Genomic DNA, 27,755 nt, shown 5'->3' with positions numbered 1-27,755 from the left:
TTTTTCTCCAGGGGAAAAAACTGAATTTGTATGCTTTGCTTGCGCCATATCCCGATTGTCTCCACTGTCACCACTGCACCTGACAATATAGCAGTGTGAGGGAAAGGAAAAATGAGGGGTTGCAGTGGCGTGCGGGGCAAAGGCGCTAAGGTAAGGGGAAGGGAAATGTTTCTTTTTTCTTTTGGGGGTGTGGGGAATGTGAAACTAAGTCTGATTGACTGTGAATCGATGTCTGTGTAGAGTGAGAGTGGTAAAGAGAGTGTGTGTTCTCTTTTCCCCTGTTGTGAGTGTGTGTTCTCTTTTCCCTTTTTTATTCTTGCTTTTTAGATAATAGAATGGGTCCTTAACGACTGCATTGTGGTAATGTATGGCGGGTGAGCTCGGACTACTTAGTGCTGGTGTGCAGTGCTTCCCCGCCATATTATATATATATATATATATATATATATATAGCATATGCTTATTAGTAGATGTGTATATATAACTTATGTCTATTTCAGAAGCAGTTCCATCACTGTTGTGGCGAGAGGAGCACTGTATGAAGGAGCCTATTCTCACATATCTGAAATTCGTTGGGATTACAGTCCACCACTGTCTCCGTTCACTCTTTTTCTTTTCTTTGCTTTCCACAAATTTCTTTGTCGTATGAAGTGTTGATTTGCAAATGAGGGTGTGGTATTATTGTGTTTTGGATTTAGTTGAGGATTCTCTGATTTTTTGGTGTATTACATGTGGTAATGTCACTTTTTGTTGTTGTTGTTTCTGTGATATGATGGAATAGATTTCATCTGTTTTGAGGTTGGCGGTGTTTGTAATTCAAAATGGAATGTGTCCTCCATTTCGTTTTTTTCGTTATTATGATCTTGTTAAGTAGGTTTTATTTTTTGAGGGTTTTTATTTTTTGGTTGCTATTTTCTTTATGGTTTTTCTAACCTAGGTGGTATATTGTTGAATGTATACCTATAGACCTATCAAAGAATAGGTATAGTTATTTTTTCGTTTGATTTTCTTTTTTTTTTTTTTGTTTGTATATTGTATGAATTAGGTGCAGGAAAAAAAAATGTATGGGTCTCTTGCAGGTTTCCTTATATTACTGGCATACATCATACTCAGTTACCTGTTTATTCGAAATATTATATCTCTGGTGGAACTACTGCGTATTCGCCGTGGTATTATGGAACGGCACCCGCCAATATTGGTTCCCTTTTTAGTGCTTACTACACGTCCACTGCGCGAAATCCTCAAAACGCATATGGCGAATCAATTAGTTGCTTTACAAGGCGCACCGTTGGTGTATGGTCTTACATTGCCTTTACAACTGCAAATGCAAACAACTCCCTTTTCAGGTGTTCATATGCAACTGCGTAAGACTGTAGTCCACACAGATGCTCTCTCTCCTACACCGTGTAGTGATGAACGGGAAATGGCTGGGGATGCAAACATGGGTGATGAGTTTGTTTCTGTGCGACGGGGTTCGACAGTACTTGAGGGGGGGCCTGTGGGGCACAGTAGTCGTGGTGATATGAATAATGATATAGCGGTTTCCGTACCTGCAGCACATCGAAGGCGAAAAGATATATTTGGACGTTCTACAAATCGCCATGTACAGCAATCATCAAACGTTGTTGGTGTTAATAGTGGTGGTGGGGGTGTGGGTATGGGTGCGATAAACAGTAGTAATGGTAACAATAATACAAACAATCCGAATATGGTTGGTAATGATGCGTTGGGAATTCTTATGTCACGTCTTTTACTCTTGCTTGATTTTCGCCTGGAGAGTGCAGTGCGATTTCATGCGCCGTGGTTACACCGCGTTGATGTACATCCCCCACACGTGAAATCCACAGAGAACTCCCTCTCTCTCGCAAGACGTGGAATGTGTTTGACAGATGGTGTAAGGCTTGTAGATGGAACTGCCACCTCGCATCCATCTTCTACTGCTGTAGTAGTTGCTGCTGCTGCTGCTGGTGGTGGTGGTGTTAATAAGGAAAATATGTTTTCTAGTACGATGGAGAACCCCTTGGAGCTTCGTTGTGTGTGTTTTATAGGGGCAGATGATGTGGAGATTATGCGGGCGGTGACGGTGAATACAACTAAGACATTTGGATTGAGTTCTCTCTCTTATCAGTGTTATTACACTGAAGTAGATGAGGCCAACTGTGCCCGAGAACATGTGAAACTGTTGGATTGGCATAATAGACAGCAATTGGGGGCCCGTTTTCATAGAAGGGATGAACAATCATCTACGCCGTTGAGTAGAGGCTATTCACTCGGGGAAATTGTACTACAGGTAAATGATCAACTTTCTCCACGGCAATACTTCTATCAAGAACATCATCATCATCATCAGTATAATAAGCAATTTCAAGAGAATTCCCCTTCATCTGTTATAGATATAGCGTCTTCACCGCGAGAATCATTTGATTCCTTTTCTACCATGATTGGCTATACACGATCATGGCACCAAAGGACACAATCCAATATCGTAACAGAAACCTTTCGTGAAGCCTCTAGGAACTTTGTGGGAATAGGTGAGGGCAGTACACAGGATGTTATGGCAGCTCCTGACGAAAGAGAAGTAAATGATAAAATAGATAAAAAACATATAAAGAGGAGAAAACAACGCCTGTTAGCTTCATCGATGTTTGAGCAGAAGAGTTTGCAGAAGGAAAATACGCAATCGTCAGATAATAGAGAGTTTCTCAGTGCCGTATCCACCCTCTCTGAATCATCCTGGATTGATTCCTCTTCCAGTGATGTCAGTCAAAGTACAGGGCCGGATAAACGTGGTAAACGGGGAACAATACATAAGAATAAGGCAAACATGGTTTTAGGAAATAATAGAGATAAAAATGTAAGAGAAGAAGATGATGATGATGATGACGATGAAGAAACAACAACAGCAACAGCTTCTTTTATTTCCAGTCCTGCTGTTTCTACGAGGTCAACTGTGAATTGGGAACAAGGGCAACAATGTGCAAATTTGCGTGAGATGGCAGAGCTTTCGTTGCATTCTCCACAATACGTGAGAACAGAGAATAACAACAACCATAATATTAACAACAATAATAGTAATAGTAATAATCCAACTACAATGTATCAAGCAAAAATTTCTCTTTTACCCCATATTGTACATTCCGATGCTGCCTCACTCACTCCCTTGAAAGTAGATATCGTTGATCTTGCACTTGCTGCTATTGAAAACTCCTACACGGATGGAATGCGTATAAGTACGGCGGCAACACTCGCCAGACAAGAAAACATCTCACAGGGAAGTCCAAAGATTAGACGTACTGAAAATTACTATTCACAACAGCAAGAACAACAAGAGCCACAAGGACAACAACAGCGTGAAGAACAAAAGCAACAGGAAAAAGAAAGACCAGAAGAAAAAGATCAACAACAACAGCAAGCACTACAACGGAAGAAAAGTAAGAAGGGGCAGACGAATATAATGACTCATGGAAAAGGGTTGGAGATTATTGAGAATCATCAACATCCCATCACTCTCGCATTTATGCTTACACCGCAAACAACACAAATACGACGTGAGAGGCGATCACTGGTGGGTTTACAGAAATCTCACCCAGTGGAATGTATTATATGTGTATACTCCTCACTAGAGGACACTAAAGAAACACATGGAAAAGGGTCACCAATAACATCAAGAGTAGCAACACCAATAACAAAGAGAAGAAGCGGAGGAGGAAGAAGAAATGATTATCGCATTCCTTCAGTATGGAGGGAAATGGATGAAACACTGCCATCACGTGAATGTGAAGAATCCCGGCAGGCCTTTTCAGGTAATGAAGAGATGATGAATACTTCCAAATCATTTGTAACGGATAAAGTTGCAGCTTTACTGGGTGCTATGTATAGTGATACTGGTGTAGAAATGCCTATGGAACTACAGTACATAAGAGTTGGAAATGATTTATATGCGGTGCGTGCTATTTCTGACAGAACCTTTGTACAATACAGAGAGGAACGTGTTCTTATTGGTTCCCAGAGGAAGAATAATGATATGAATTCTTATAACAATAATAGCAACAACAACAACAACAACAACAACAACAACAGTACAAGGAGCAGCAGCAGTAGTAGTAATACGAACAGTAATAATCGTTCTATGGAAGATTCCAATAAATTAGGTCAAAATAGTATTAATACAGTTCGGCACAAAAGGCGTGTATCCAATTATCATATTGGTGCAGCATCTTATTCATTAGTTTCACCATCGCAGAGTGGGGTACAGCAACAGTTGGTTCGAATGTGTTGGTTTTGTCTACGTACACAGGCAGATATTATTTTCTTACCATGTGCACACTTTGCGGTTTGTTGCGATTGTAGTGAGGAAATGAGTGAGTGTTGTATTTGTCATGCTCCTATTCGGGCTACCATACGGCTACATGAGCAGAGAGAATCCCAAAGAAATAGGTTGAATTATGAAGATATGGTATAATAAAAAATCAAAGAGTAAATATGGATGGTTTTCTATGTTTTCTTTTTTCTTTCTTCTGTGGATGAATCTATTTAACGTCTCTCTCTCTCTCTCTCTGTGTGTCTGTATAAACATGTATGATGAGTAATGAATTAAATTATGGTGTGAAGGATAGAAGATACATGTGCTGGTACCCATAGTTAAAGTAGATGTTTACGATTCTTTTTTTTTTTGTTGTTGTTCCTTTCTGTTTTTCCCCACCCTTTCTCTGTTTGTTTGTTGTTTTGTAGAATAAGAGACGATGTCGGGTGTTATTTTATTTTATTTTTTCTGGATATGTGTGTGTGTGTGTTCCCGTTATTTCAAGTGAATCTGAATCTTTTATTCCATTCTTATATATATATATATATATATATATATATATATATTGAAATTATTCTTTTCTTTTTCTCTTTTATATCTTTATTTATTTCTTTATTTCTTGCTCTCCGTGTCTATTCATACGCGTATCTGTGTATAGACTTACAAGAGCGCGTTTGGCGTGCATAGGTTCATAAATAAAACACAAAGAAGCTCGGTCGAAAAAATCAATCAGAAAAAGAAAAGAAAAACCAAAACAAAAAAGGAGGAACTCTCTGTTTCTGTCTCTCTCTCTCTCTCTCTCTGTGTGTGTGTGTAAAAAATACACATAGACCTATCTATCTATCTATCTATATATATATATATAGTATTGTTTGCTTTTTATTATTGTTATTATTATTATTATTATTATGTCAGACGATGTTGGGTATTCAAACGGCGGTGGTGTTCTTCTTGCCGATGATGTTATTCACTTCATCGCATCTATGATGGAATCTGCAACAGAAGAAGATGTGCGGGAGGCGTTATTACTATTAAAAACGATGGAAGGTGATCGTAATTATGACACTTCTCTCATTGCCAATACCCCACAAAAGAAAGAAAAAGAAGTGGCGGAGGTGGTGGGAGAAAAGAAAAAACAAACCACACCAACAACGAAAAGAAATAAAAAAATACTGGAAGAAAAAGAAAAAGAGAAGAAGGAGAATAGTAGCAATAGTACTCATAACTGTAGTACTACATATCATGTGGCATTCTGTGAGTTCGTGTATTCCCAAACCCCAACGGATACATCACTATTACGAAAAGTAGTCGCTACATATGATTTGCGAAGATTATTCCACCCGCAGGCCGAAACACTCTCTACTATACGCACACCGTGTAGATCACCGGCAAAAGATAACACTATGGGATTAATATCAACACCATCCGCTGAAATAAATGCAGAAAGAGAAAGAGAAAGAGAAGAAATAGTAGTATCATCATCTTCACTATCTTCATCGTGGACGATGTCGGCAGCAGCGACTATGCCCCTTTCACAGTCGTTGGTGAGTTGTATTCTGGTATCATTGCGAAATAACGCAGATGGTATAAATACATCAACATCATCATCGTCAATATCATCATTAAGAGAACCTTTGACATTGCGACAACTTAATATTCATGCTGTTGGTATGCGGCAACCATTGGAGGGATTGCAGACGGTGTTGCAATGTGTGTATGAACCCATTCTACGTACACAGCGTGAAGTTGTGCTGCGTTCGCAGATGCAAGATCTCGTTAGTTCTATCCGATCTCGTTATCAACTACTGGCGGAGGTGGATTTAAAACAATTTATACATGCCGATCTCCTTGAACTCTGTATCTCTTACCCAACTGCGGATGAACAGGAGTTACTTGAGATCATTGGTCTTGATAAACGCACCGATCCAAGTTTCTTACAGCAATTAATCTCTGTTCGACACGGTTGTGCCTCTGTTCTTAGTGTAAAGTTTGATAGAAGAGAAATTACGAGTGTGCGTGATGAGGTAGCGTATTGGCAGGCCGTATTACGTTGGCTTGAAAATGTACTTCGACAACTACAAAGCCGTGAATGGCGATTACTACACCGTCTTCTCAGCAATCGAGTAGAGACAAGTTACGAGATGGAGTTTAAACAACACGTTCAACTCGTACAAGAGTATCTGACACATCTGCGGGATATACCATTTCAGCAGATTGATAGTGTAGAGGAGCGGGATTACACCGCATTAGTGCAGAATATATTTATAGCAATAACACGCCCCACACGATATCCAGCATCGCAGAGTGTACGTTTATTAGAGAGTATTATGCGAGAATTAGCTGAGAGACTTGTCGTACTTGTGGGGCGGCATGATATACTGCATATGTCTACACCAGAAACACAATTGCAGTCTCTGCGAGGTATTATACATGAATTGCATCATCTTCAGCAGCAGTATACACAAGCTGATAAGTTCTTTCGATCAGAAGGACTTTCATCCTCCTCTTTGGCATCTTCTATTATTCCTATACAAGGTGGAAATCAACAACAACAAAAAAAGCAACAACAACATCAACAGCCTTATCATTTGTTGGTTTTAATGCGAGCACGACAATTATGGTCATTTGTGAATGAACATTTTCACTATGAACGTGCCATGCGGCAGATATTTGCGGATGGTAGTTTAATGATGAATAATCCCTCTACATTTTGTGCCGAACTCACAGAGGCGTATGATCGATTTACCGCAGAAGTAACGGCATCTGGTAGTTTATGGGATGTAAGTACAACAGGCACCGCAGAGTTTCGACGGGCTCTCACGGCCTATGAACGTCAATTATCTAGTATTGATGATTGTCTTGCAAGACTGGTGGGTACAATGTTAGCCACAGCGCAAGAGATGAGTAATAATAATAATAATAATAATAATAATAATAATAATAGTCATTCTATAACTACATCATCTTCTGCGGCTGTTGTCGTAACGTCGGGGATGATTGGGGAAAGAAATAGTGGTCCATCGCTTTATCGCATTTACGCTCGATTTCATCCACTTAGACGTGAAAAGATACAAGCTGTTGTAGCTGGTTTTCAAATGGCATTATTAGAACAAGTAAATCGTGAAATGAAAGATGTACGGGAACAGTACTTTAATACCGAACGTTGTCGAGATGCGATGCGAATAGCCGTTGCTCGTTTTGGTGTAACACCTGTTTTGGGTCGTATGATGTGGGAGAAATCTGTATTACGTGAAATCGAAGCTTATCTAGTTAGACGTGATGCTATATCAGAAACTGGATGGCATCAATTATTATTATTACGTACTATTGAACATCGTTGGTGTTTAAATGAGCAACTTGCCCAATTTATTGGTCATCCATTGCAAGATCTCATTGCATGTGAGTTGGAATTAGACTCGGAGATACACGGTACGGCATATGCACTCGCCTATCTTGAGATTGTACATGCAAAGGATGAGGTGGAGTGGTCACATGATGCATACATACAAGCCGCCCAACAGTTTGTACAACAAAATGATCCACATGCTCTTAGTTATGCCAAATCACGTTTGATGCTTATTTGTGCAGGTGATAGACGTGGTACGGGGGCAAAGAATAATGCTATTAGTGGTAGTAGTGATATTAGTAATAGTAATAGTAATAGTACTAATAATAAGAGTAAAAATAAAAATAGTGATGATACGGATGATGTACGTGATGTAAGAAACTTCTGTGATACCATTGCTCAAAGATTGCAAGAACGTGTTGTACAATGGTGTGAGGATGTACGTCATCGCATTGCTGCACTTGATGTATTCCCAGAAACATTAACGATGAAGGGTCGTTTGCTACAGGTGGTAGAAATACGAAGTGGTATACATAACAAGAACAAGAATAATAATAATAATAATAATAATAATAATAATAATAATAATAATAATAGTAAGAGCCAGAGTAATAAAGAAAATAGTAATAGTAATGATAATAAGGATAATAGTGGAACATGTACAAGACGTATGGTTATGCCGCATATTCCACGTCATATGTTTGCACTTTTACGCGATCTACACATGCTGGATAGTATGCGTTTATTAACCAATCATGCTCAACTTGTAAGTGATATACGTTCCTTTTTCCGCCATAACGAGGAACGATTCCGTATAGCAAATTCCCTTACCGAACTCATTAACGCCTTTGAAAACGCCATTAACGGTGAAGATGAATTAATGATACATCTCGCCACAGAAGATTATATTCGCGTCTATGAATCCTTTCTCGATGGGGCCCAACTTCGATGGTCCGATGATGGCCGCATACAACAATTCCTGCAGGAACTCTCAGAGCGGGTGTACGCCTTTACTCTCGCCGCCGCACAAGTTCGTGAAATCACCGCCGGCATGGAACGCGGTATTCTTCTTCTGCGTGCTCGACACCCACAAAAAGCGGAGATGATTGTTGCCCGCGTGGAAGAAATGTGCGGACTCGCCAATAGTCTCACGCTAAAGTGTAATAATAGTATGCATAGTGGTTGGTGGATTCGGCAGGTGCAGCCGCGTTTAGATGCGGTGATGCTCTTTCAAATGGAAGAACATCTCCGGCGGTGGACGGATGAGTTTCTCGCGATGGGGCGCGATCCGCGATTTTTGGATAAACGCATGGAGACGGAGGAGTTTCACCTGCGGCCGTTGCGGGTGCGAATGCGGGTGGTGTTTAAAGAGATTGGATTGTCCATGTCTGCTGCGGCGTGTCGACATCATTGGTTGGGGGAACTGAATCGTTGTTTTGCCTGGGTGCATAGAATGCCAACACTCTTGCAAGAACAACAATCATCTATACAAACATCATCATCATCATCATCATCTCAACAACAATCTCAATCACAACAACAAATGATGGTTGATTTAGCATCTGGGACTTCTACAGCCGTTACACCAGTGTTATTATCTACATTATCGTCAGGGACGTATGATAGATTGTTAGAGTGGATGGATAGTCGTGCGCTTGCCGAGCCACTGCAGGCAATTGAGAAGTGTATTCAAGATTCACTGGAAGTGGAGGCGCAATGGCGTATGGGGCAACAATTACTTAATATTGATTTTGGTGTACTTCAACAACGATTGGGGGATGATCTTAAGAAATGGGGAGAAGCCTTACAGCAAATACGTGAATTGGCAAGTAAACAAATGGATTATACACAACCTAGTACACTTGTAGGAGGAATTGTTATTGTGGCAGATGATGCACAAAAAGAACTTGGAAGGAAACTTGATAATATGACGCAGTACGTACATTCACGATACCGTGATGTGGTGGAGAAATGGATAGAAACATGTTATCATCATATTATAGAAGAACGAGCTTTAGCAGAAAATTGTAATGTGATAAACGACACTGATGACGCTGCTGGATTTCTTTGTCAATTACCAACTATTCAAACTGGTTTACAAGAAACAGAAAAACGTATTGCCACACTTGCGCCAGCAGAAGAATATTTAAAACGTCAAGGATTTTCACTACCAGAATCATGGATTCATGTTCGAAAAGTAAAAGAAGAATTTCGTGCTTTTCGTGAATTAATTGATCGTAAAATGAAGGCGTTAGAATTTCGACTTCCCTTCCTGCGAGAAGCTGTTAAAACACAAGAGGAAGAACTACGAAGTCATATTGACGAATTAGAATCTGCATTACATGTTATTGATACTCAGGTACAACAGCAGCAGCGACAATTTTTAGATCAAGAGGAAACTGTAGAATCTGTACATAAACGTTTTAGTCAATTACAAGATCGTGTTACACATTTGCGAGCAAAGAAGGAACAACTTATAAAAGTACAAGGTGCCCTGAATGCCCCACTCCTATCTGAAGTAAAGTTAGAAGCTATTACAGCACGAATGGAGGAACTTCAATGGGTCTGTGATCACATTGCTCGTGCCTATCAGAGACTTGCAGTACTTGGACGAACACCATTCTTTGAAATGGCACCACGACAATTGCATGAAGATCTCCTCGCAGTAGAAAGAGAAGTTCGGGAATTCCCTGAAGCTGTACGTAGTCATCAGGCATATATGGATTTACATCGTAGTATTGAAAATCGTTTGGCATGTAGACGATTAATGGATGAATTACGATCGGATGCTATGGCGCCGTTAGAAAGAGCTGAACGACATTGGTTAGCACTGAAATCACGATTACGTGTTCATTGGCAATTGGATATATTAACAGTGGGAGATGTTTGGCGTAGTGATCCTGTGTTAAATGCAAAGGTGTATCATGATGTATTGGAGTTTGCCCAGGGTGAACGACGATTGGAGGCACAATTAGTACGTATTATTTCCTTTTGGAATGAATTTGAATTTAATACGACACTTTATCAACAGCAATTTGTACTTATTAGAGGATGGGATATTCTCTTTGAAAGACTCACAGATGATCTTGATTCCTTTCAAGGACTACGATCAAGTCCCTTCTTTACTTCACAACATGTAATTGCTATGGTAACAGACTGGGAAAATCGACTCAATCTCCTTCGTCGAATACTTGAAGTACTTATGGCGGTTCAAAGACGTTGGGTACATTTGGATGGTATTTTTAGTGGTAATGCTGATATTCGTCATCAGTTAACAAATGATGCTATTCAATTTGATCGAGTCACACGTGAATTTATGACGTTAATGCCTTCTAGTTCTAATCTTGGGGTTATACCTGTAGTAAAAGCGCAGGAATTTTTTGATGATACAAAACTATTACCATCACTAGAAAGACTTGAGGTTCAACTTTCACGAGTACAAAGAGCACTGAGTACTTATTTAGATCTACAACGACGTCAATTTCCAAGATTTTTCTTTGTTGGGGATGATGATTTACTTGAAACACTTGGAAATAGTAGTAAACCGGCTCTTATAGAGAAACATTTACCGAAAATGTTTACCGCCGTTGCCCGTCTTATTTCTAATAATAATAATAATAATAATAATAATAATAATAATAATAATAATAATAATAATAATAATAATAATAATAATAAAGTGGCAACACATATTGTAGGATTTGGAAGTGCTGAAGGGGAAATTGTTAAAATGATACGTCAAGTGACTTTAAAAGGACGACCATTACATGATTGGCTTGCGGAAGTGGAATCTTGTATGGTTGAATCATTACGTCAAATGACAGTATTAGCTGTAAACTCCCTTACTGCAGAAGGACGTGTAACACCAGAGTGGATGACGTCTTTTCCTTTACAAGTTATTTGTTTAGCTTTTCAAGTATGGTGGGTTCGACTGCAAGAGGAAAGTTTTATAAAGCGCGTTCCATCTATGGCGGTAACGCATATGGTAGAATTACTGGATCAATTAGCATTAGATGTTATTTCACCCACTGTAACAGAGGCATTACGTCAGGCTATTGAAGAACTTATCACTATTGCGGTCTATCAACGAGATGTTTCTCGAACTATTGAATTAAAACGTATTAAATCGGCTGAAGATTTTGAATGGTTACGTGTTCTTCGATTGTATTTAAATAATGATGGAACAGAACTACAATGTCGTATGGCAGATGCTACCTTTCATCATGGATTTGAATATCTCGGTTGGTATAAACATCTCGTACAAACTACTTTAACCGATAGATGTTATCTTACCTTAACACAGGCACTTCATACAAGACTTGGTGGTTCTCCTGTTGGTCCTGCAGGATCTGGTAAAACAGAAACTGTAAAAGCATTAGGTATGCAACTTGGTAGACATGTTTTGGTCTTTAACTGTGATGATACCTTTGATTATCATGCTATTGGTCGTATTTTTCTTGGTCTCTGTCAAGTTGGGGCCTGGGGATGTTTTGATGAGTTTAATAGATTAGAAGAAAGTGTCCTCTCTGCTGTTTCACAGCAAATTCAAACTATTCAAGAAGCACTTCGAATGCAATCATCCACTGTAACACTTGGACAGCAAACGGTACAATTGCGAGAGAATGTGGCACTCTTTATTACGATGAATCCAGGATTTGCCGGTCGTTCAAATTTACCTGGTAATCTTAAACAACTCTTTCGTAGTATGACCATGGCAGCCCCAGACTGTGAGACAATTGCGGAAGTTATGTTATTTGCACAGGGATTTCGAACAGCAGAGGTGCTTTCACGGAAAATTGTACCATTATTTCACTTATGTGCGGAACAATTATCACGACAACCTCACTATGACTTTGGGCTACGTGCATTAAAGTCTGTTCTCATGACAGCAGGTGATATGCGGCGGGCGGCATTTCCAACCCAAGAAGAAGAAGAAGAAGAAAAGGAGAAAAATTTTAATGAAAAGAGTCATTTATCTCCTCATGTAGGTAGTCCTATTATGCAGAGAACTCAAGGTGAAATGCATTCTACATTAGATGATGCGGAGTGTGATTTGGTGCTTCAAAGTTTAATCATTAGTGTTACCCCACGTTTAGTAACAGAAGATGTTTCACTCTTTTATCCATTATTGCGTGATTTCTTCCCTGGTCGTCCTCTTCCAGATGTTACTATGACTGCATTGCGAATGGCTATTGAAGAAGTGTGTCGTAATAGTCGACTTGCGGCAACACCGGTGTGGGTGGAGAAGATTTGTCAGCTATATCATACACGTAAGATGCGGCATGGACTTATGTTGGTTGGGGCAAGTGGTACAGGAAAGACAACGTGTTGGAAAACTCTCTTGCGTGCCATGGCACGACTTCCTGTTGGTATTGATAATGAAGATAATAATAATAATAATAATAATAATAATAATAATAATAATAATAATAATAATAATAATAATAATAATAGTAATAGTAATAATGAGATTCATGAGGAAAAGGGTAAGGAAAAGGAAAAGGAGGAAATAAGAAAGAATCGTGGTCCACTAGAGGCGCATGCGTATGTGATTGATCCTAAAGCTCTAAGTAAATCCGATTTATTTGGTGTATTCGATGCCACCACACGTGAATGGAAAGATGGTGTATTTACAGAAATTCTTCGTCGTATTGTTCGAAATGAAATGGGTGATAATCGTGCCCATCAACAACATTGGATTGTCTTTGACGGTGATGTTGATCCAAACTGGGTGGAAAACCTTAACTCACTGCTGGATGATAATAAAGTGTATACACTTCCTAATGGGGAACGTCTGAGTCTTCCAACTTCGGTGCGTATTGTGTTTGAAGTGCAGGATCTTCGCTATGCCACACCAGCAACAGTATCACGTTGTGGTATGGTTTGGTTTAATCGTGGTACGGTTCCTATTACGAGTGTATTAAGTAGACATTTTAGTGCTTTTTATCGTGTTCCATTAGCGCGTAAGAATGGAAAAAGACGTTATGCAGACATGGGTGAGGTTGATGCTGAAGATGAGGGACAACAAATACGTTCATGTGGGAATTATTTCATGATTGCCCGTAGTGGTGTGAATCGTATTAAGGATACTTTTGATACAACTATAAGTAATACCACTACTACAATTATAAGGGCAGGAGCAGGTCCAATGGGAAGTGCTTCTGATATTTTAACAGAAACCAATAGCAATGATCATGATGAGTCGTTTGGTAATGTTAATAATGGAAATATTGGTAATAATAGTAACTCTATGCGACGTACGAATGTTTTTAGTAGTGTGGAACGTGAAGTATTACAATTACAAGAAGCTATGGCAAATGTGTGGGCCTCTGCATTTGCTAAAGATGGTTTACTAGAACGTGCATTTCGTATTATTCACACCGAACGCTACTGGAAACAAGCAACTATGGAATTAAATGATTTACAACTCCTTCGAAGTGTACAATCACTTCTTCTAGATGGTGTTTGGCAATTGTGGAAGTTAAATGAGGGACAAGGAGAAATACCCTCTAAAAGTATTATACAGAATTATGCTGAAAAATTATTAGATTATGCCGTACTTTGGGGTTTTGGTGCTTCTCTTAGTTATGAACTTCGTAAGCATTTGTTACTTGATTTAGGGCTTACCCAAGAGGTGGAAATATTCTCATCTTCTGTGAATAATAATAATAATAATAATAATAATAATAATAATAATAATAGTAATAATCCTACCAGTAATCGAAGTAGTCTTATTTCCTTGTTGGATGTTTCTCCAGATCCTTTAACAGGTACTTGGCGTGCTATTAGAGAACGTGTACAGGAAACATGTATACTACCTGAACGAGTAACCTGTAGTGATACCGTTATTCCCACTGTGGATACTTGTCGTCATGAAGATATTCTACGAGCGTGGATTGGTGCTGGAAATGCGGCTGTTCTCTGTGGACCGCCTGGTTCTGGTAAAACCATGTCTATCACATCCTTATTAAAACACTTTGTGGAGTATGATGCGGCGTTTATGAACTTTTCAAGTGGTACACGACCGGAAAACGTTATTCGTATTTTAGAACAATATTGTGTGGTGCAGAGTACCGTTAGTGGACCAGTCATGTCACCTGCTGGGGGTAAACGATTATTACTCTTTTGCGATGAAATTAACCTCCCGGCGTTAGATCAGTATGGAACCCAGCCTGTTATTCAGCTAATTCGACAGTTAATTGAACGTGGTGGGTATTATCGTAGTCGTGATAATGCGTGGATTACTGTAAAAGATGTGCAAGTAATTGCGGCTTGTAATCCACCAACTGATACAGGACGTGTAGCCCTTTCCCATCGTTTTCTACGTTGGGCACCTGTTTTATTCGTAGACTTTCCCACAGAAGAGAGTCTTCATATTATTTACACCTCCTACTGTCGTGCGGTACTTTCCTTTAGTACATCCCTCTTACGAACACAGACAGAAAAAAAGTTAGCACGGGCTATGGTGGATATGTACACCGCCACACAATCTCGATTTAACTCATGGCAACAACCACACTATGTCTACTCCCCACGTGATCTCTCCCGCTGGACACGTGCCATTCACTCCGCCCTGCAAACTTGGAATGAATCGGAACTTCGTGGACTTCACGAGGATGGACTCGTGCGACTGGCCGTACATGAGGGACTTCGTGTGTTTTATGATCGACTTGTGGAAAGGGAGGAGCAGGAGTGGGCGGATGCCGCAATGGATAGATCTTTTCTCGCCCAATTCCGTGATGCCGCATCCCCAACGGTGGCCCTACGCCGGCCTGTATTATATTCCACTATTCTCCATCACACTTATGTAGAAGCTGAACGAGATGAACTGCGGGCCTATATTGAACAGAAACTAGAGGTGTTTTGTGAAGAGGAATTGGATGCGAAACTTGTGGTGTATGATGCGATGATAGATCATGTTGTACGTATTGATCGTGTATTACGACAACCACTTGGTCATATGCTTCTTGCTGGTTCCTCTGGTGTTGGTAAAACTATTATTGCACAACTTGTAGCATGGATGAATGGAATGACAGTCTTTCGTCTTGGTGTACATCGTAATTATCAAATAGATGACTATGAACGGGATCTTCGTGATGTTTTACGTCGTGCTGGGTGTAAGTTAGAACGTATTTGTTTTATTTTTGATGATAGTAATATAATGGAATCAAGTTTCTTAGAGTATATGAATGCATTATTGGCATCTGGTGAGGTTCCAGGTATCTTTGATGGTGATGAATGGGGAAAATTAATGGAAGAAATACGAATGAGTGTTGAGGCACAACAACAACAGCAGAAACATCATCATCAACAACAACAACAACAAGAACAACAGCAACAGCAGCAGCAAACACAACAACAACAACAACAACGGGGATTAATGATGACATCATTTAATAATATGAATACTAATAGTAATATTATGAGCGGGGCTGGAGTTGGTAATGGTTCTGAGGATCATCATCATCATGTAACGACGAATTTAGAGGTTCTTGATTCCATGGTATCTGCAAACTATATTGATACCACTTCAGATCAAGAATTGTATCGTTGGTTTATAAGTAATGTAAAACGTAATTTACATGTGGTCTTTACGATTGATCCATCATTTGGGGAATTCGCCAATCGTGCTGTAGCAAGTCCTGCATTATTTAATCGTTGTACGATTGACTGGTTTGGAGATTGGGATTACAACACCCGATATCAACTCACACGTCGACTTACTCAACATCTTGACATTATGTTTTCTTTTAAGGGGATATATGAAAAGAATGAAGATGAGGCCCGTGATGCGTTAGCCCGTGCCCTTTGTCGAATTCACGAAATAACCGAAGATGTTAATCGTGTGGTACGACTTCAGAGTGCCCATCATGGAACCTTTATCACCCCACGACACTTTGCCGATTGTGTCCTGCAATTACAATTACTCTACGAGGAAAAGAAAGGGGAATCACGAGAACAATTAGTGCATCTTCGTAGTGGTCTCTCCAAGTTAGATGGTGTTTCAGATGAGGTGGAACGACAGCGAATAAAACTTCGCGAACATGAGGCGGTGTTAGAGGAAAACGGTAAAAAAGCACAAGTGATGCTCGATCGCATTATCACCGATACCGAAACCACAAAACGTGAGAAACAGGCAGCGGAGCAGCTTCGACAACAACTCTCTGAAGAGGAGAAAACGATTATGCAAGATAAGGCAAATGTACAACAACAACTCGCAGAGGCGGAACCGGCATTACGCGAAGCTGAAGTAGCATTAAATACGATTAAACCCGAATATCTGCGAGAAATACGGGCCTACACCACACCGCCCGTTATGGTGAAACGGGTATTGGAAACTGTACTTGTGGTTATGGGTGAGAAACGGGCGGATGAGTGGGATGTGATTAAACTCCACATTCGCCGTGATGATTTTCTCAGTGAAGTGAAGGCATTTCAACCCCGCAGTATAACAGAAGAAGCACGAGAAACATTACGTGATATGCTGCAGGAAGAAGGATTTACAGTTGAAGCCGCACGACGGGCATCAAAAGCTGCAGGTCCACTATTGCAATGGGCACAAGCACAAACAAACTATGCCACTATATATGCCGCTATGGAACCCTTGCGAACACGCATTGAACAATTAAGTGATGCCCATGCGGCTAAACTAAACGATCTTGCACAGACAGAATCCGAAATACGGGCTATGGAGGAATCTTTACTACAATTAAAAGCGAATTATCAGGCAATGACAGAGGAAATGGCCACAATTAAAAATAAAATGAGTGGTGTGGCCACAAGATGTGAATCTGCGACACGTTTATTACAACAACTCCTAGAAGAACGTGAACGATGGGAATCGGAGGCAATGAGTTTTGATACAGAAGTATATACTATTATTGGAGATTGTATTCTCGCCGCAGCCTCACTTGCCTATTTTGGTTACTTTGATGAATATACGAGACAAACCCTACTCTTTCCACGTTGGCGTCAATGTTTACAAGAATTACAGATTCCAGTGCGGGAACAATTAAGTAGTATGGTGGAATATCTTGTAACTCCTCAAGAACGATTACTATGGGAACAGTATGGACTTCCTAAAGATAATCTTTTTGTGGAAAATGCCATGATACTAAGTCGTTGTCAACGTTATCCATTACTTATTGATCCTACTGGAATTGTGGATGCCTTTTTATTACAACAATACGCCAAAGATAATATTAAAAAGACAAGTTTTAGTAAAGTTGGATATCTAAAACAATTGGATATGGCTGTACGTTTCGGTTATCCAATTTTAATCCAAGATGCGGAGTTTATAGATCCTGCATTAAGTCCATTAATAAATCGAGAGTTTCATCGCGTTGGTGGACATTCTCTTACACGTCTTGGTGGACAAGATGTTGAGATTGCCGCCTCCTTTCGTCTCTTCCTTGTAACCCGTAATTCCCACTATCAACCTTCACCTGGTATAGCTGGACAGGTATGTTTAGTTACTTTCACTATTACAGAATCTTCTCTACTGGCGCAGTGTCGACATCGTTTATTACTGCATGAACATCCAGAAATGGATCAACGTCGAGCACATGTATTACGTGTACAAGGGGAATATCAATTACGATTACGTGTATTAGAACAGGAACTTCTCACATCTATCGCACGAAGTGAAGGGAGTTTATTAGAGAATGACGCATTAACGAATGCACTGGGTAAGTTAAAGGCTGAAACACATGCATTAAAGGAAAGTATTGCCGAGAGTAAAGCATCTATGCAGGTGATTACAACTGTAGAGGCATTATATGAACCACTTGCTGCAGTAGTGGCAAAGATGTACTTTGCATTACGGCGTCTTTCACAGTTACATGGACTTTATCATTATAGTGTGGATTTTATTTTCCGCGTTCTTACAGATGCCTTAGACGCCTTGCCATCACTTTGTAAAGTAAGTAATAGGAATAGTGATGCTACAAATAACCCAAGTGAACAGCCAAAGGTGGAAGAAGAAGAATCGAAAAAAAGAGATATGGTACGTTTAGAGGTATTAACACGTCATGTATTTCATTTGGTGCATCAGCGTGTAAAACGTGGTATGTTTGCTCAAGATCATCTCTTACTTGCCATTCTTCTTGGGAAACTCCGAAGTGGTATTCCTGACAGTGTTGGACAGCAAATTACATTAGAAGAATGGAGTTGGTTTGAAGATGCACTCCATAGCCCTACTACTACTACTACTACTACTACTACTAATAATAATAATAATAATAATAATAATAATAACAATAACAATAGTACTATTTCTGAAATTCCTGTTATTTTGCGTAAGTGTGGGGTGTGTGTGTCATCCTCTGAAAGTGCGTTTGCGGTGATGTTGCGTAGACCACTCTTCACAGCTGTACGTGAATCACTATTAAATCCACAACATGTCGAACTCTGGCGAAAGTATTTTCTCTCTGCTGCGCCATACAATGAAGTATTACCACCATTTGTTAACGTCAATCCAACCCATGATACAACGGAACGTACTCGACGTGCTTTTATTACTTCCTTTTTATTATTGTATACCCGTCGTGATGCCTTCGCACCGGCGGTGTTTGAGTTTTTACGTCTCTTCTTTGATGGCACAAAAACAACAACGACAACAACAGCAAACAATAATAATAATAATAATAATAATAATAATAATAATAGCGTTAATAGTACCTTCTTTAGTGCAGAGGTCCCTGATCTCGCCATGGTGCAGGCGGAACTCTCCGATCGCACTCCACTCATTCTCGTCTCTAATGCCGGTAGTGATTCAACAATTCAACTGGAGGCTCTCGCTAAGGCAATGGATGTTCCCCTGCGAGTGGCGGTAATGGGGAAAACAACGGGAATAGAAGCCGCAGATCGTTATTTATCACAAGCCATGCATGAAGGTTTATGGGTTTTATTAAAGAATATTCACCTCGCACTTTCTTACGCAGATGCTGTGGAGAAACGCATTCATCGCGAGCGTTCGGAAGGACACCTGCACCGAAACTTTAGACTTATTTTATCCATGGAAGCCACCCCAACATCCTCATTAACGTTAACAACCGTTGAGGAGAAGGAAAATAGTGAAAGTAAACGATGTATAGAGTCTTCTTCTTTGCTTCCTGCCAGTCTTGTAGAGACTTCTGTGGTGTTGGTGTATGAACCACCACCAGGGATGAAATCTTCTCTCTTGCAAACCGTTGGAGCACTTCAACCCTTTTCTGTTCATGCCAGTCAACCTGCAGAGATTCAGCGAATCTATTTAGCAGCAGCCTGGCTACACGCAGTGGTGATGGAACGATTATTGTATGTTCCAATGGGATGGACTAGACGATATGAATTTAATGATACTGAGTATTGGCGTATTCTACAGTCTGTAGATAGTTGGGTTTTGGCCTCGCATAATAATAATAATAATAATAATAGTGGTAAGAATACCTTAGGGGAAGGAATTCATCGGGATCGTATTCCATGGACGGCACTTCAAACTATTATTGGTACAACACTTTATGGTGGTAAAATTATTAATGAATTTGATCAGTTGCTTTTGGATTTTCTATGTGCCGAATTTATGAGTACTGGCATCTTTGATGATAATCGACCTTTTGTGTTAACAGACGATAATGAAATGAATAAACACTTTACATTTGGATCTATTCAATCATTAAAAGATGTTCAAACCTGGATACGGGCATTGCCAGAATCGGGAAGTCCACTATGGGCCCGTCTTCCTGCCAGTGCGTCTCGTATTATCTCATCTCAGCATGCCGTCGCTACATTAGAACGACTGACAACAGTGAGACTCTTTGATGAGAAAGAAAATGAAATGACAGGAGTTATGCATATGGAAAAGAATAAAATAAAAGAAAGTAGTGAAGAAACGGATATTCATAATGCCGGTTCATTACAAAGCATAACGCCATCTAGCTTTGGAGAAACACGATGGGCACAAAAAATGCGACGTTTCTGTACAGTATGGCGTAGTGTACTTGTTCGATTAAATGATGATGATGCTGCTGTTTCAATAGGAATAGCACAAGAAAGAGAAGAAGGTATAATATCCACTCTAAATAGTAATGAACCAACTATAGTGGCTATTGAACGTGAATATACCTTTGCGTTAGATCGATTACGTGAAATTATGGATGATTTACACACGTTAGAACATATTTGTGTTGGATCACGCAAACCTTTAGCCGTACAACGTGAGATGATGGATTATTTATTAAAAGATCAAGTCCCTCCACAGTGGTCTCGTTCCTATCAAACATATCCAACTACAGCTGATCAATGGATGGCAGACTTTCAAAATCGATTTACACAAGCCCGTCTTCTTCATGAGTCTGTTAAAAATAAAACTATTGGAAGTGTATGTTTATCACTTGGACTTTTATTTTGGCCTGGTGCATTCCTCACAGCAACAAAACAACAAGCGGCAAGACGACATCATCGTTCTTTAGAACAATTACAACTTCGTTTAGAACTTTTATCCGAAACGGCTACACGTGAGTATGCTATGAAGAGTAGTGGGAAGACATCAGACGCATGGCATATTATTGGACTCACTTTATGTTCTGCATATACTTTAGATGATAAACACCACAGATGTAATCTTCTTCCTGCAACATCTACAACGCCTTCTACAGCCGTTGGGGCTCTCTTGTGCTGGGAAGGTGAAACAGCCACAAGTACGACGGCATCTTCTTCTGGTGTATCTACAATGCTTACAAAATCTTCACTGTTAATGCGATTAGCATCACAGGATGAAAAACGTGGTCGTCTGGCAACACCCTTTTATGTGAATCCACGACGTGATGCGATGTTGGAAGTGGTAGAACTTGAAGTAGATCCTGCAAAGGTGAAGATGCAGGCATGGTATGAACGGGCGGTTTGTCTTATCGCCTGGTCCTCAGAAGAGTACTAATATATATATATATATATATATATATATATATATATGTATATATATACATTGGAGAAGAAAAGAGATAATAAGAAGAATTATGGTATATGGTCTGGAAATAAAGCAAAGACCAATGGAGGGGATTGTCTCTAGAAGTAGAAATTATTTTAAAAGAAAAGAGGAAAAAAAGGAATATTTGTTTATGTGATTTTCGAAATCTCTTAAAATGTTTAGGTGGGTTTAATTAAAGAATATCTTTAATTATGTTTCTTTTATTTTTTCTCTTTTCTCTTGTTCTTCTTCTTCTTTCTGTTACATTAGTAGTCCTAGTGCGGACAGATTCGCAAAAAAAAAAAAATGCAGCAGATGAAAGAGGATAAGAATAGTGATTTATTAACCAATACCTTTTCTATTACTATTGTGGGTTCAGGTGTCTCTACTGGAATTCCAGTGATTGGACACTTTTCTGGTAAATGTGCCTGTGCAGCAGCGTTAAATGATATGAATGGACCAAATAGACGTAATAATGTTAGTCTGCTTATAACAGTACCATCACGTGAGGCCTCTGATAAGGCTGTTAAACATGTACTAATAGACTGTGGAAAGACATTTCGTGATGCCTATTTTCGTGTACTTGCTAAACATAAGGTACAATATTTGGATGCATTGCTAATAACACATGATCACGCAGATGCCATTGCTGGATTAGATGACTTGCGTGATTTACAATTTATGACAGTAGATGAAAATGATGACTGGCTTGTAAAACAGTATATTTCTACTTATACCTCTATGCGAACAGTAGATGTTCTACGTAAACAAGTTGGGTATATTTACCGCAATAGTCGTATGGTGGGTTCAGCTCCAGCGTCTAAAGAAGCTCATGAAACACTTATGCAACATTTCAACGAAGAGTATAAATTAAATGGGCTTTCAAATAATATTGGTAAATGTCGATCTACGGCATTAGATTTCTTTACTCTTCCTGATACTACACCAACACCATTTTACGTCCCCGCACTTGGATCAGAATTTCCAATGTATGCTGTACCGGTAGAACATGGAGCAGGATATATGTCACTTGGATTTGTTTTCGGTCCCGGTGTTGCATTTCACAGTACAGGGGCTACAACTTTTAATGTTAAGGATAAAAGTTGCGTGGTTTATCTCTCTGATGTGAGTTTTATACCTGCAGCGGCAATGGCCTTCTTGCAGGATCTTGTTAAGATTGATGTGCTTATTGTAGATTTACTGTATGGATCTGGTCAGCGGCATCCTACACATTATTGTATGGATGATGTAATGCGTCTTGTGGAGTCGCTGCAACCAATCCGAACATACGGTATTGGTATGTACTGTAATATAGAACATACCAAAGGGAATGAAGAATTGCATGAGCGATTGGAGGAACTTCGGCGTAATGGTAAGTGTAGTGATCGTGTGATCTCTGTAATGTTGGGATTTGACAATCTTGAAATACCACTGCCACTGTAGGGTCTTCGATTATATATTTCTATTCCTATTTATTAGGTCTGTATTTGTATCTGAATAGATATGTATATATATCTGCATAGAGAAAGAGAGAGGGTGGGAAAAATATCTATTAATTTCTTATTGTGGTTTTTTTCTTTCTTTATTTTTTTCTTTATTTCCTTCTTTCTTCTTATTTGTTTCAGTCTAGCGCAGGTGGAGGGGAGAAAAAAAGAAGAAGTAAACAAAATTATTATTATTATTATTATTATTATTATTATTATTATTATTATTATTATTATTATTATTATTATTATTATCAGCAACAGCAAGAGCAGTACTAGTATTAGTGGTAGCAAAAATAAAAATCAAGAATAGTAGAAGCCGTAGTACCATAGGATTCCTTTCTTTCTGATTGCTTAATCCTATTATTTACTTTTTTTCTTATATACATATATATATATATATATATATATATATAGCGGTCTATGGCATCCGTGTTTTACATCTTAGATAGCAAAGGTTCTCCACTTATTTGCCGTTCATATCGTGGTGATATTCTGCAGAATCCACCCGCCGTTTTTCAGCGTCGTGTTCTCGATGAGGAAGAGTTTCGTGTAACTCCTGTATTTGAGGAACAAGGTCATACATACTGTTTTATCCGCGTTAATGATGTTTTCTTCCTTATGGTGAGTAAGATAAACACATGCCCATTACAGCAAATCGCGTTTATGCGTCGGTGCGTCACGGTGTTTGAGAATTACTTTAAACACGTCTCTGAAGAGACGGTGATGGATAACTTTGTGATTGTGTATGAGTTACTGGATGAGATGTGTGATTTTGGTTTACCGCAGTACACAGAGGAAAAAGTCCTGCAGGAGTACATCACACAAGAGGGACTCATCTCTTATTTATTGCCAGAAGAAAAACTACGCGTGAAGGAACTTCCAGCGGCGGTGACGGGAATGGGCGGCGGTACACCATGGCGTATGCCGGGTAAATATAAATACCGCCGAAATGAGGCCTTCTTAGATGTAATTGAGAGTATTAATATCCTCGTTTCCCCAGAAGGTGAGACACTCTCAAGTGAGATTGTTGGTCAACTTAAAATGCGTGTTCGTCTCTCTGGTATGCCCACACTAAAACTTGGATTAAATGATAAGGCTATGTTGGGAATTACAGGAGGACGCACCGGGCGGGCGGTGGAGATGGCGGATGTGAAATTCCATCAATGTGTGCGGTTAAATCAATTTGAAAGTGATCGTATTATCACGTTTATTCCCCCAGATGGGGATTTTGAACTCATGACATACCGCACAAGTAAGAAGATTGCCCCACTGGTGCAAGTAGACTGCGTCGTTACGAGAAGAAGTGCCACACAAGTAGAAATGACCGTAACGGCACGTACAACATTCCGCCGCACCACAACGGCGAACTTTGTTGATCTGCTTATTCCCATTCCAAGTGATGCGAATAAACCAGAGGCAAAGTGTACGTTGGGGAAATTACGATACGCACCCGAGTCGAATGTGTTGGTGTGGAGTTTGCGTGGTGTGGGTGGGGGGAAACAGTTCAGTTGTCTCTGCAAGTTTCATCTCCCATCTGTGCGTAGTAGTGATCCCCAGGCGGTAGCGAAGGCACCAATTCAAGTAAAGTTTGAAATTCCCTTTTTTACCGCATCGGGATTTCAAGTGCGTTATTTGAAAGTGACGGAGAAGTCGAATTATGAGGCACTACCATGGGTGCGGTATGTGACGCAGAGTGGGGATTATCAGGTGCGAACGCACTAAACTTAAAAGAAGGGGGAAGCCAGCAAATATATATATATATATATATATATATATATATATATATATATATAGAGAGAGAGAGAGAGAGATAAATGGAAAGTTTGCCGCAGTTCACCCTCTTCTTGCGGGACCATGTGCAGCAGTGATTAATATAACTCTGTGAATCATCATTTCAGTTTGTTCTCTATTTATTTATTTATTTATTTACTTACTTAAAAAAAAAAATGCTTCTCAAATTTGATGTGTCTATTTATATATTCTATTACTTCTCTATTATTATTATTATTATTATTATTATTATTATTATTATTATTATTATTATTATTATTCTTTCTTTTTTTCTTTCTTTTCTTTTTATCCAAAACAAAAAAATAAATAAAAATGTTTCTAAGCAATGATGGATGCGGAGATGTCGCCCCCAACGGTCTTCTTCACCCAAACTCTATCACCCCAACAATACAGACAACGACGAGCACAACACCGAGAAGATCAGAAACACGAAGAACCACAGAGAAAACAAAGAGAAAAAGAAAAAGAAAGAAAACAACAACAACCATACGAAAAAGAAGTAACAGAAGAAGAACAGGAAAGGATGAGGAGAGAATGGGTAATTTTTATGAAGAGTAAAAGTGCGGTAAGGCCCACACGATCACGTGATAGTATTAAGTCCACTAGAAGCAGCAGTAGTAGTGTCTCCTGCAACAGCCGTAATTATCATCGGCCTTTATTAACGGTAATAGACACAGATGAAGAGGAATTATCAGAAATGAAAGAAGAAAGCGAAAAAGAAATACAAAGTTATAATGACAGGAGTTTAACTACAAATTCCTATTTACTGGATTATTCTCTTCAGAAGCGGCATGAAGGATATAAACGGTATAAAATACTTTTTCCATTGAACTGGAGTGCCGGAAAAGAAGAAGATGTTATGCTTGCTAGAGACTCTGTTATGTATAATCTTGTTATAACACGTCTCTATCGCTATCGTAATAACGATCCTTCCACTGCTGTTGTTATTGAGACAACCACCCGCAACTGCAAAAACACATTTAATTGTAAAGAAACCAATAAATATACAGATCCTATATTAGGAACTAGAGAAGCTGGGAAGAAATGGATAGATGATACATCATGCATTCCCTTCTCTGCGTCTTGGAAACAACGTTTGTATGATCTACGCAATCTACATCATGCGTATATAACGCCAGTGTTAGATGTAGTTATAAGTGTGGAAAGACGAGAATTACTTATGGTGCATCCATACATGGATGGCATGCAACCACTTGCCGCTCTTATTCAAAACTCAACACATCTCACTTACTTTGAATTGACACCATTACTCTTCAGTCGCATTATGCGTGAAATTATCGATGGAGTTCTTTTTCTTCATCGACACGGTGTTATGCATGGCGCCCTCTCACCATGGACCGTAATTCTTAACGAAGAGGGACATGTTCAAATAACGGGATTTGCCATTTCACATCATCATCATAATAATAATAATAATAATAATAAGCACACACTAGAAGAAGAAGAAGAACCACAACGACACGGGCAAAGAGAACAATTTTCTTATTTTTGTAATCGTGTTAATGTGGATGTCTTTGCTGTGGGCATTCTCACACTTACTTTGATGGCTGCCCAACGGGTTTCACATGCCGTTCATACAGAAACAGTACGTCGTGCTGTATTTAATCTTATTAATAATGATCCGATGAAACGTATTAAACTGGAAGAATTCGCGGAAGTGATGAAGTCTATCGCCGTGACGCCGTCTCGTGGATTGTACACGGAAAGTAAAAAGAGAAAAGAAGGTGACTGCCTATTAAATTCACAATCCACAATAACACCAACAAGAGCAATAAATGATTCCCCACCATTTGTTATATCAACATTAACAACAGCACTAACAACAACAACAACAACAACAACAGCAGGAGTGACTCAGACCCTTCCGGTTGAGGGAATCCTTCAGCGAAATTCATCCCCATTGTTGTATCGTACTATTGGTCTTGACAAGCGTGGAAAGGTACGAACAAGTGAAACCCCACACAGTTCAAGAAGTCTCTCCTCTTCAAGCGGAAGAAAAACCCCACATCGAGGAAGTCGTTCTATTTTATCCAAATGGCGTATTGTGGCGTTTGTAGTTTTTCTCTGCCGTGTTTTAATACGAATGGCTGAAGCACGGCGTAAACCGCTAACAGCGTGGTTCTTAGTGGCACCACAAGAGGGATCAGAAGAGTGGGAAAGACATCGTCGAAGTGAATTAATGGGAGTTGTGTCCAACATGTCGAAACCAAGAAGACCTCGTTCTCTTGATAGTAGACGTCTTTTAACCCGCAGTCGTTCGACTGTGAGTATTTAGACAATAAAAAGAAGAAAGGGAAGAAAGAAAAAGAAAAAGATATATGAATAGTGGGGGGAGAGATAGTTTTAAAATGTCTTTAACACAAAGCTATACCAGTTACAAGGAAATAGAGTGTGTTTATGTGTGTGTATCGTAGAATGGGATTTCTTTCCGTCACGCCTAGTGGGTAAAACTGATAAGACTCATATTTCCCATCAGAGTTAGCTCAAGTTGTGTGTGTGTTTTTTTTTTTTTTTATCTCTCTCCTTTTGATGACATATGTCCTTGTAAAGGAAATGGATTCTTCACCATTGGGGTATAATTTAATCATCACAGTTATATATATATATATATATATATATATATATATGTTTCTATTTATTTCTTTAGACCTTTCTTACAGTATTGCATGGGTTCGTGTAGTTTGTATAACCTTATTTCTTATTTTTTTATTTTTTGCATTTCAGGGGAATTTAACTCTTTTTTTTCTTATTTTCAAGACTTTAATGCGGATGTCATCATTAATGCGAATAATAAAGAATAAAAAAAACACAATCTCGTCAATATCAACTAATATATATATATATATATATATATATATATTA

The 27,755-nt window shown here is 39.2% G+C and overlaps 5 protein-coding genes across 6 annotated transcripts; all 5 read left to right on the top strand.

The window, feature by feature from the left end:
• Positions 1-1,060: 1,060 nt before the first annotated feature.
• LSM04_007079 (uncharacterized protein) lies at positions 1,061-4,462 on the top strand (the record flags this gene model as incomplete). The annotated part of the gene is made up of 1 exon (XM_067331941.1): positions 1,061-4,462. One exon carries the CDS (start codon positions 1,061-1,063, stop codon positions 4,460-4,462), a length of 3,402 nt encoding a protein of 1,133 aa, XP_067194210.1.
• Positions 4,463-5,211: 749 nt separating this feature from the next.
• Positions 5,212-21,564, top strand: LSM04_004617 (the record flags this gene model as incomplete). Of its 2 annotated transcripts, XM_067331940.1 has the most annotated exons (2): positions 5,212-13,108; positions 13,214-21,564. In XM_067331940.1, 2 exons carry the CDS (start codon positions 5,212-5,214, stop codon positions 21,562-21,564), a joined length of 16,248 nt encoding a protein of 5,415 aa, XP_067194186.1. The 2 variants fall into 2 exon arrangements, with proteins under 2 accessions (XP_067194186.1, XP_067194185.1); XM_067331939.1 differs by lacking the exon at positions 5,212-13,108 and having other exon boundaries at positions 17,338-21,564.
• Positions 21,565-21,900: 336 nt separating this feature from the next.
• On the top strand, positions 21,901-23,037 carry LSM04_002078 (Metallo-beta-lactamase; the record flags this gene model as incomplete). Its single annotated transcript, XM_067331938.1, has 1 exon — positions 21,901-23,037. The coding sequence occupies one exon, from the start codon at positions 21,901-21,903 to the stop codon at positions 23,035-23,037; it is 1,137 nt and encodes a 378-aa protein (XP_067194162.1).
• A 464-nt stretch (positions 23,038-23,501) lies between these two features.
• LSM04_004299 (AP complex) lies at positions 23,502-24,803 on the top strand (the record flags this gene model as incomplete). Its single annotated transcript, XM_067331937.1, has 1 exon — positions 23,502-24,803. The coding sequence occupies one exon, from the start codon at positions 23,502-23,504 to the stop codon at positions 24,801-24,803; it is 1,302 nt and encodes a 433-aa protein (XP_067194183.1).
• A 394-nt stretch (positions 24,804-25,197) lies between these two features.
• LSM04_003266 (Protein kinase domain) lies at positions 25,198-27,168 on the top strand (the record flags this gene model as incomplete). Its single annotated transcript, XM_067331936.1, has 1 exon — positions 25,198-27,168. The coding sequence occupies one exon, from the start codon at positions 25,198-25,200 to the stop codon at positions 27,166-27,168; it is 1,971 nt and encodes a 656-aa protein (XP_067194173.1).
• Between the last annotated feature and the right edge of the window lie 587 nt (positions 27,169-27,755).

The sequence above is a fragment of the Trypanosoma melophagium genome (assembly GCF_022059095.1).
Source record: "Trypanosoma melophagium isolate St. Kilda chromosome Unknown ctg13segment0, whole genome shotgun sequence".
Lineage (NCBI taxonomy): Eukaryota > Euglenozoa > Kinetoplastea > Trypanosomatida > Trypanosomatidae > Trypanosoma > Trypanosoma melophagium.
This window is presented reverse-complemented; position numbering and strand designations above follow the sequence as displayed.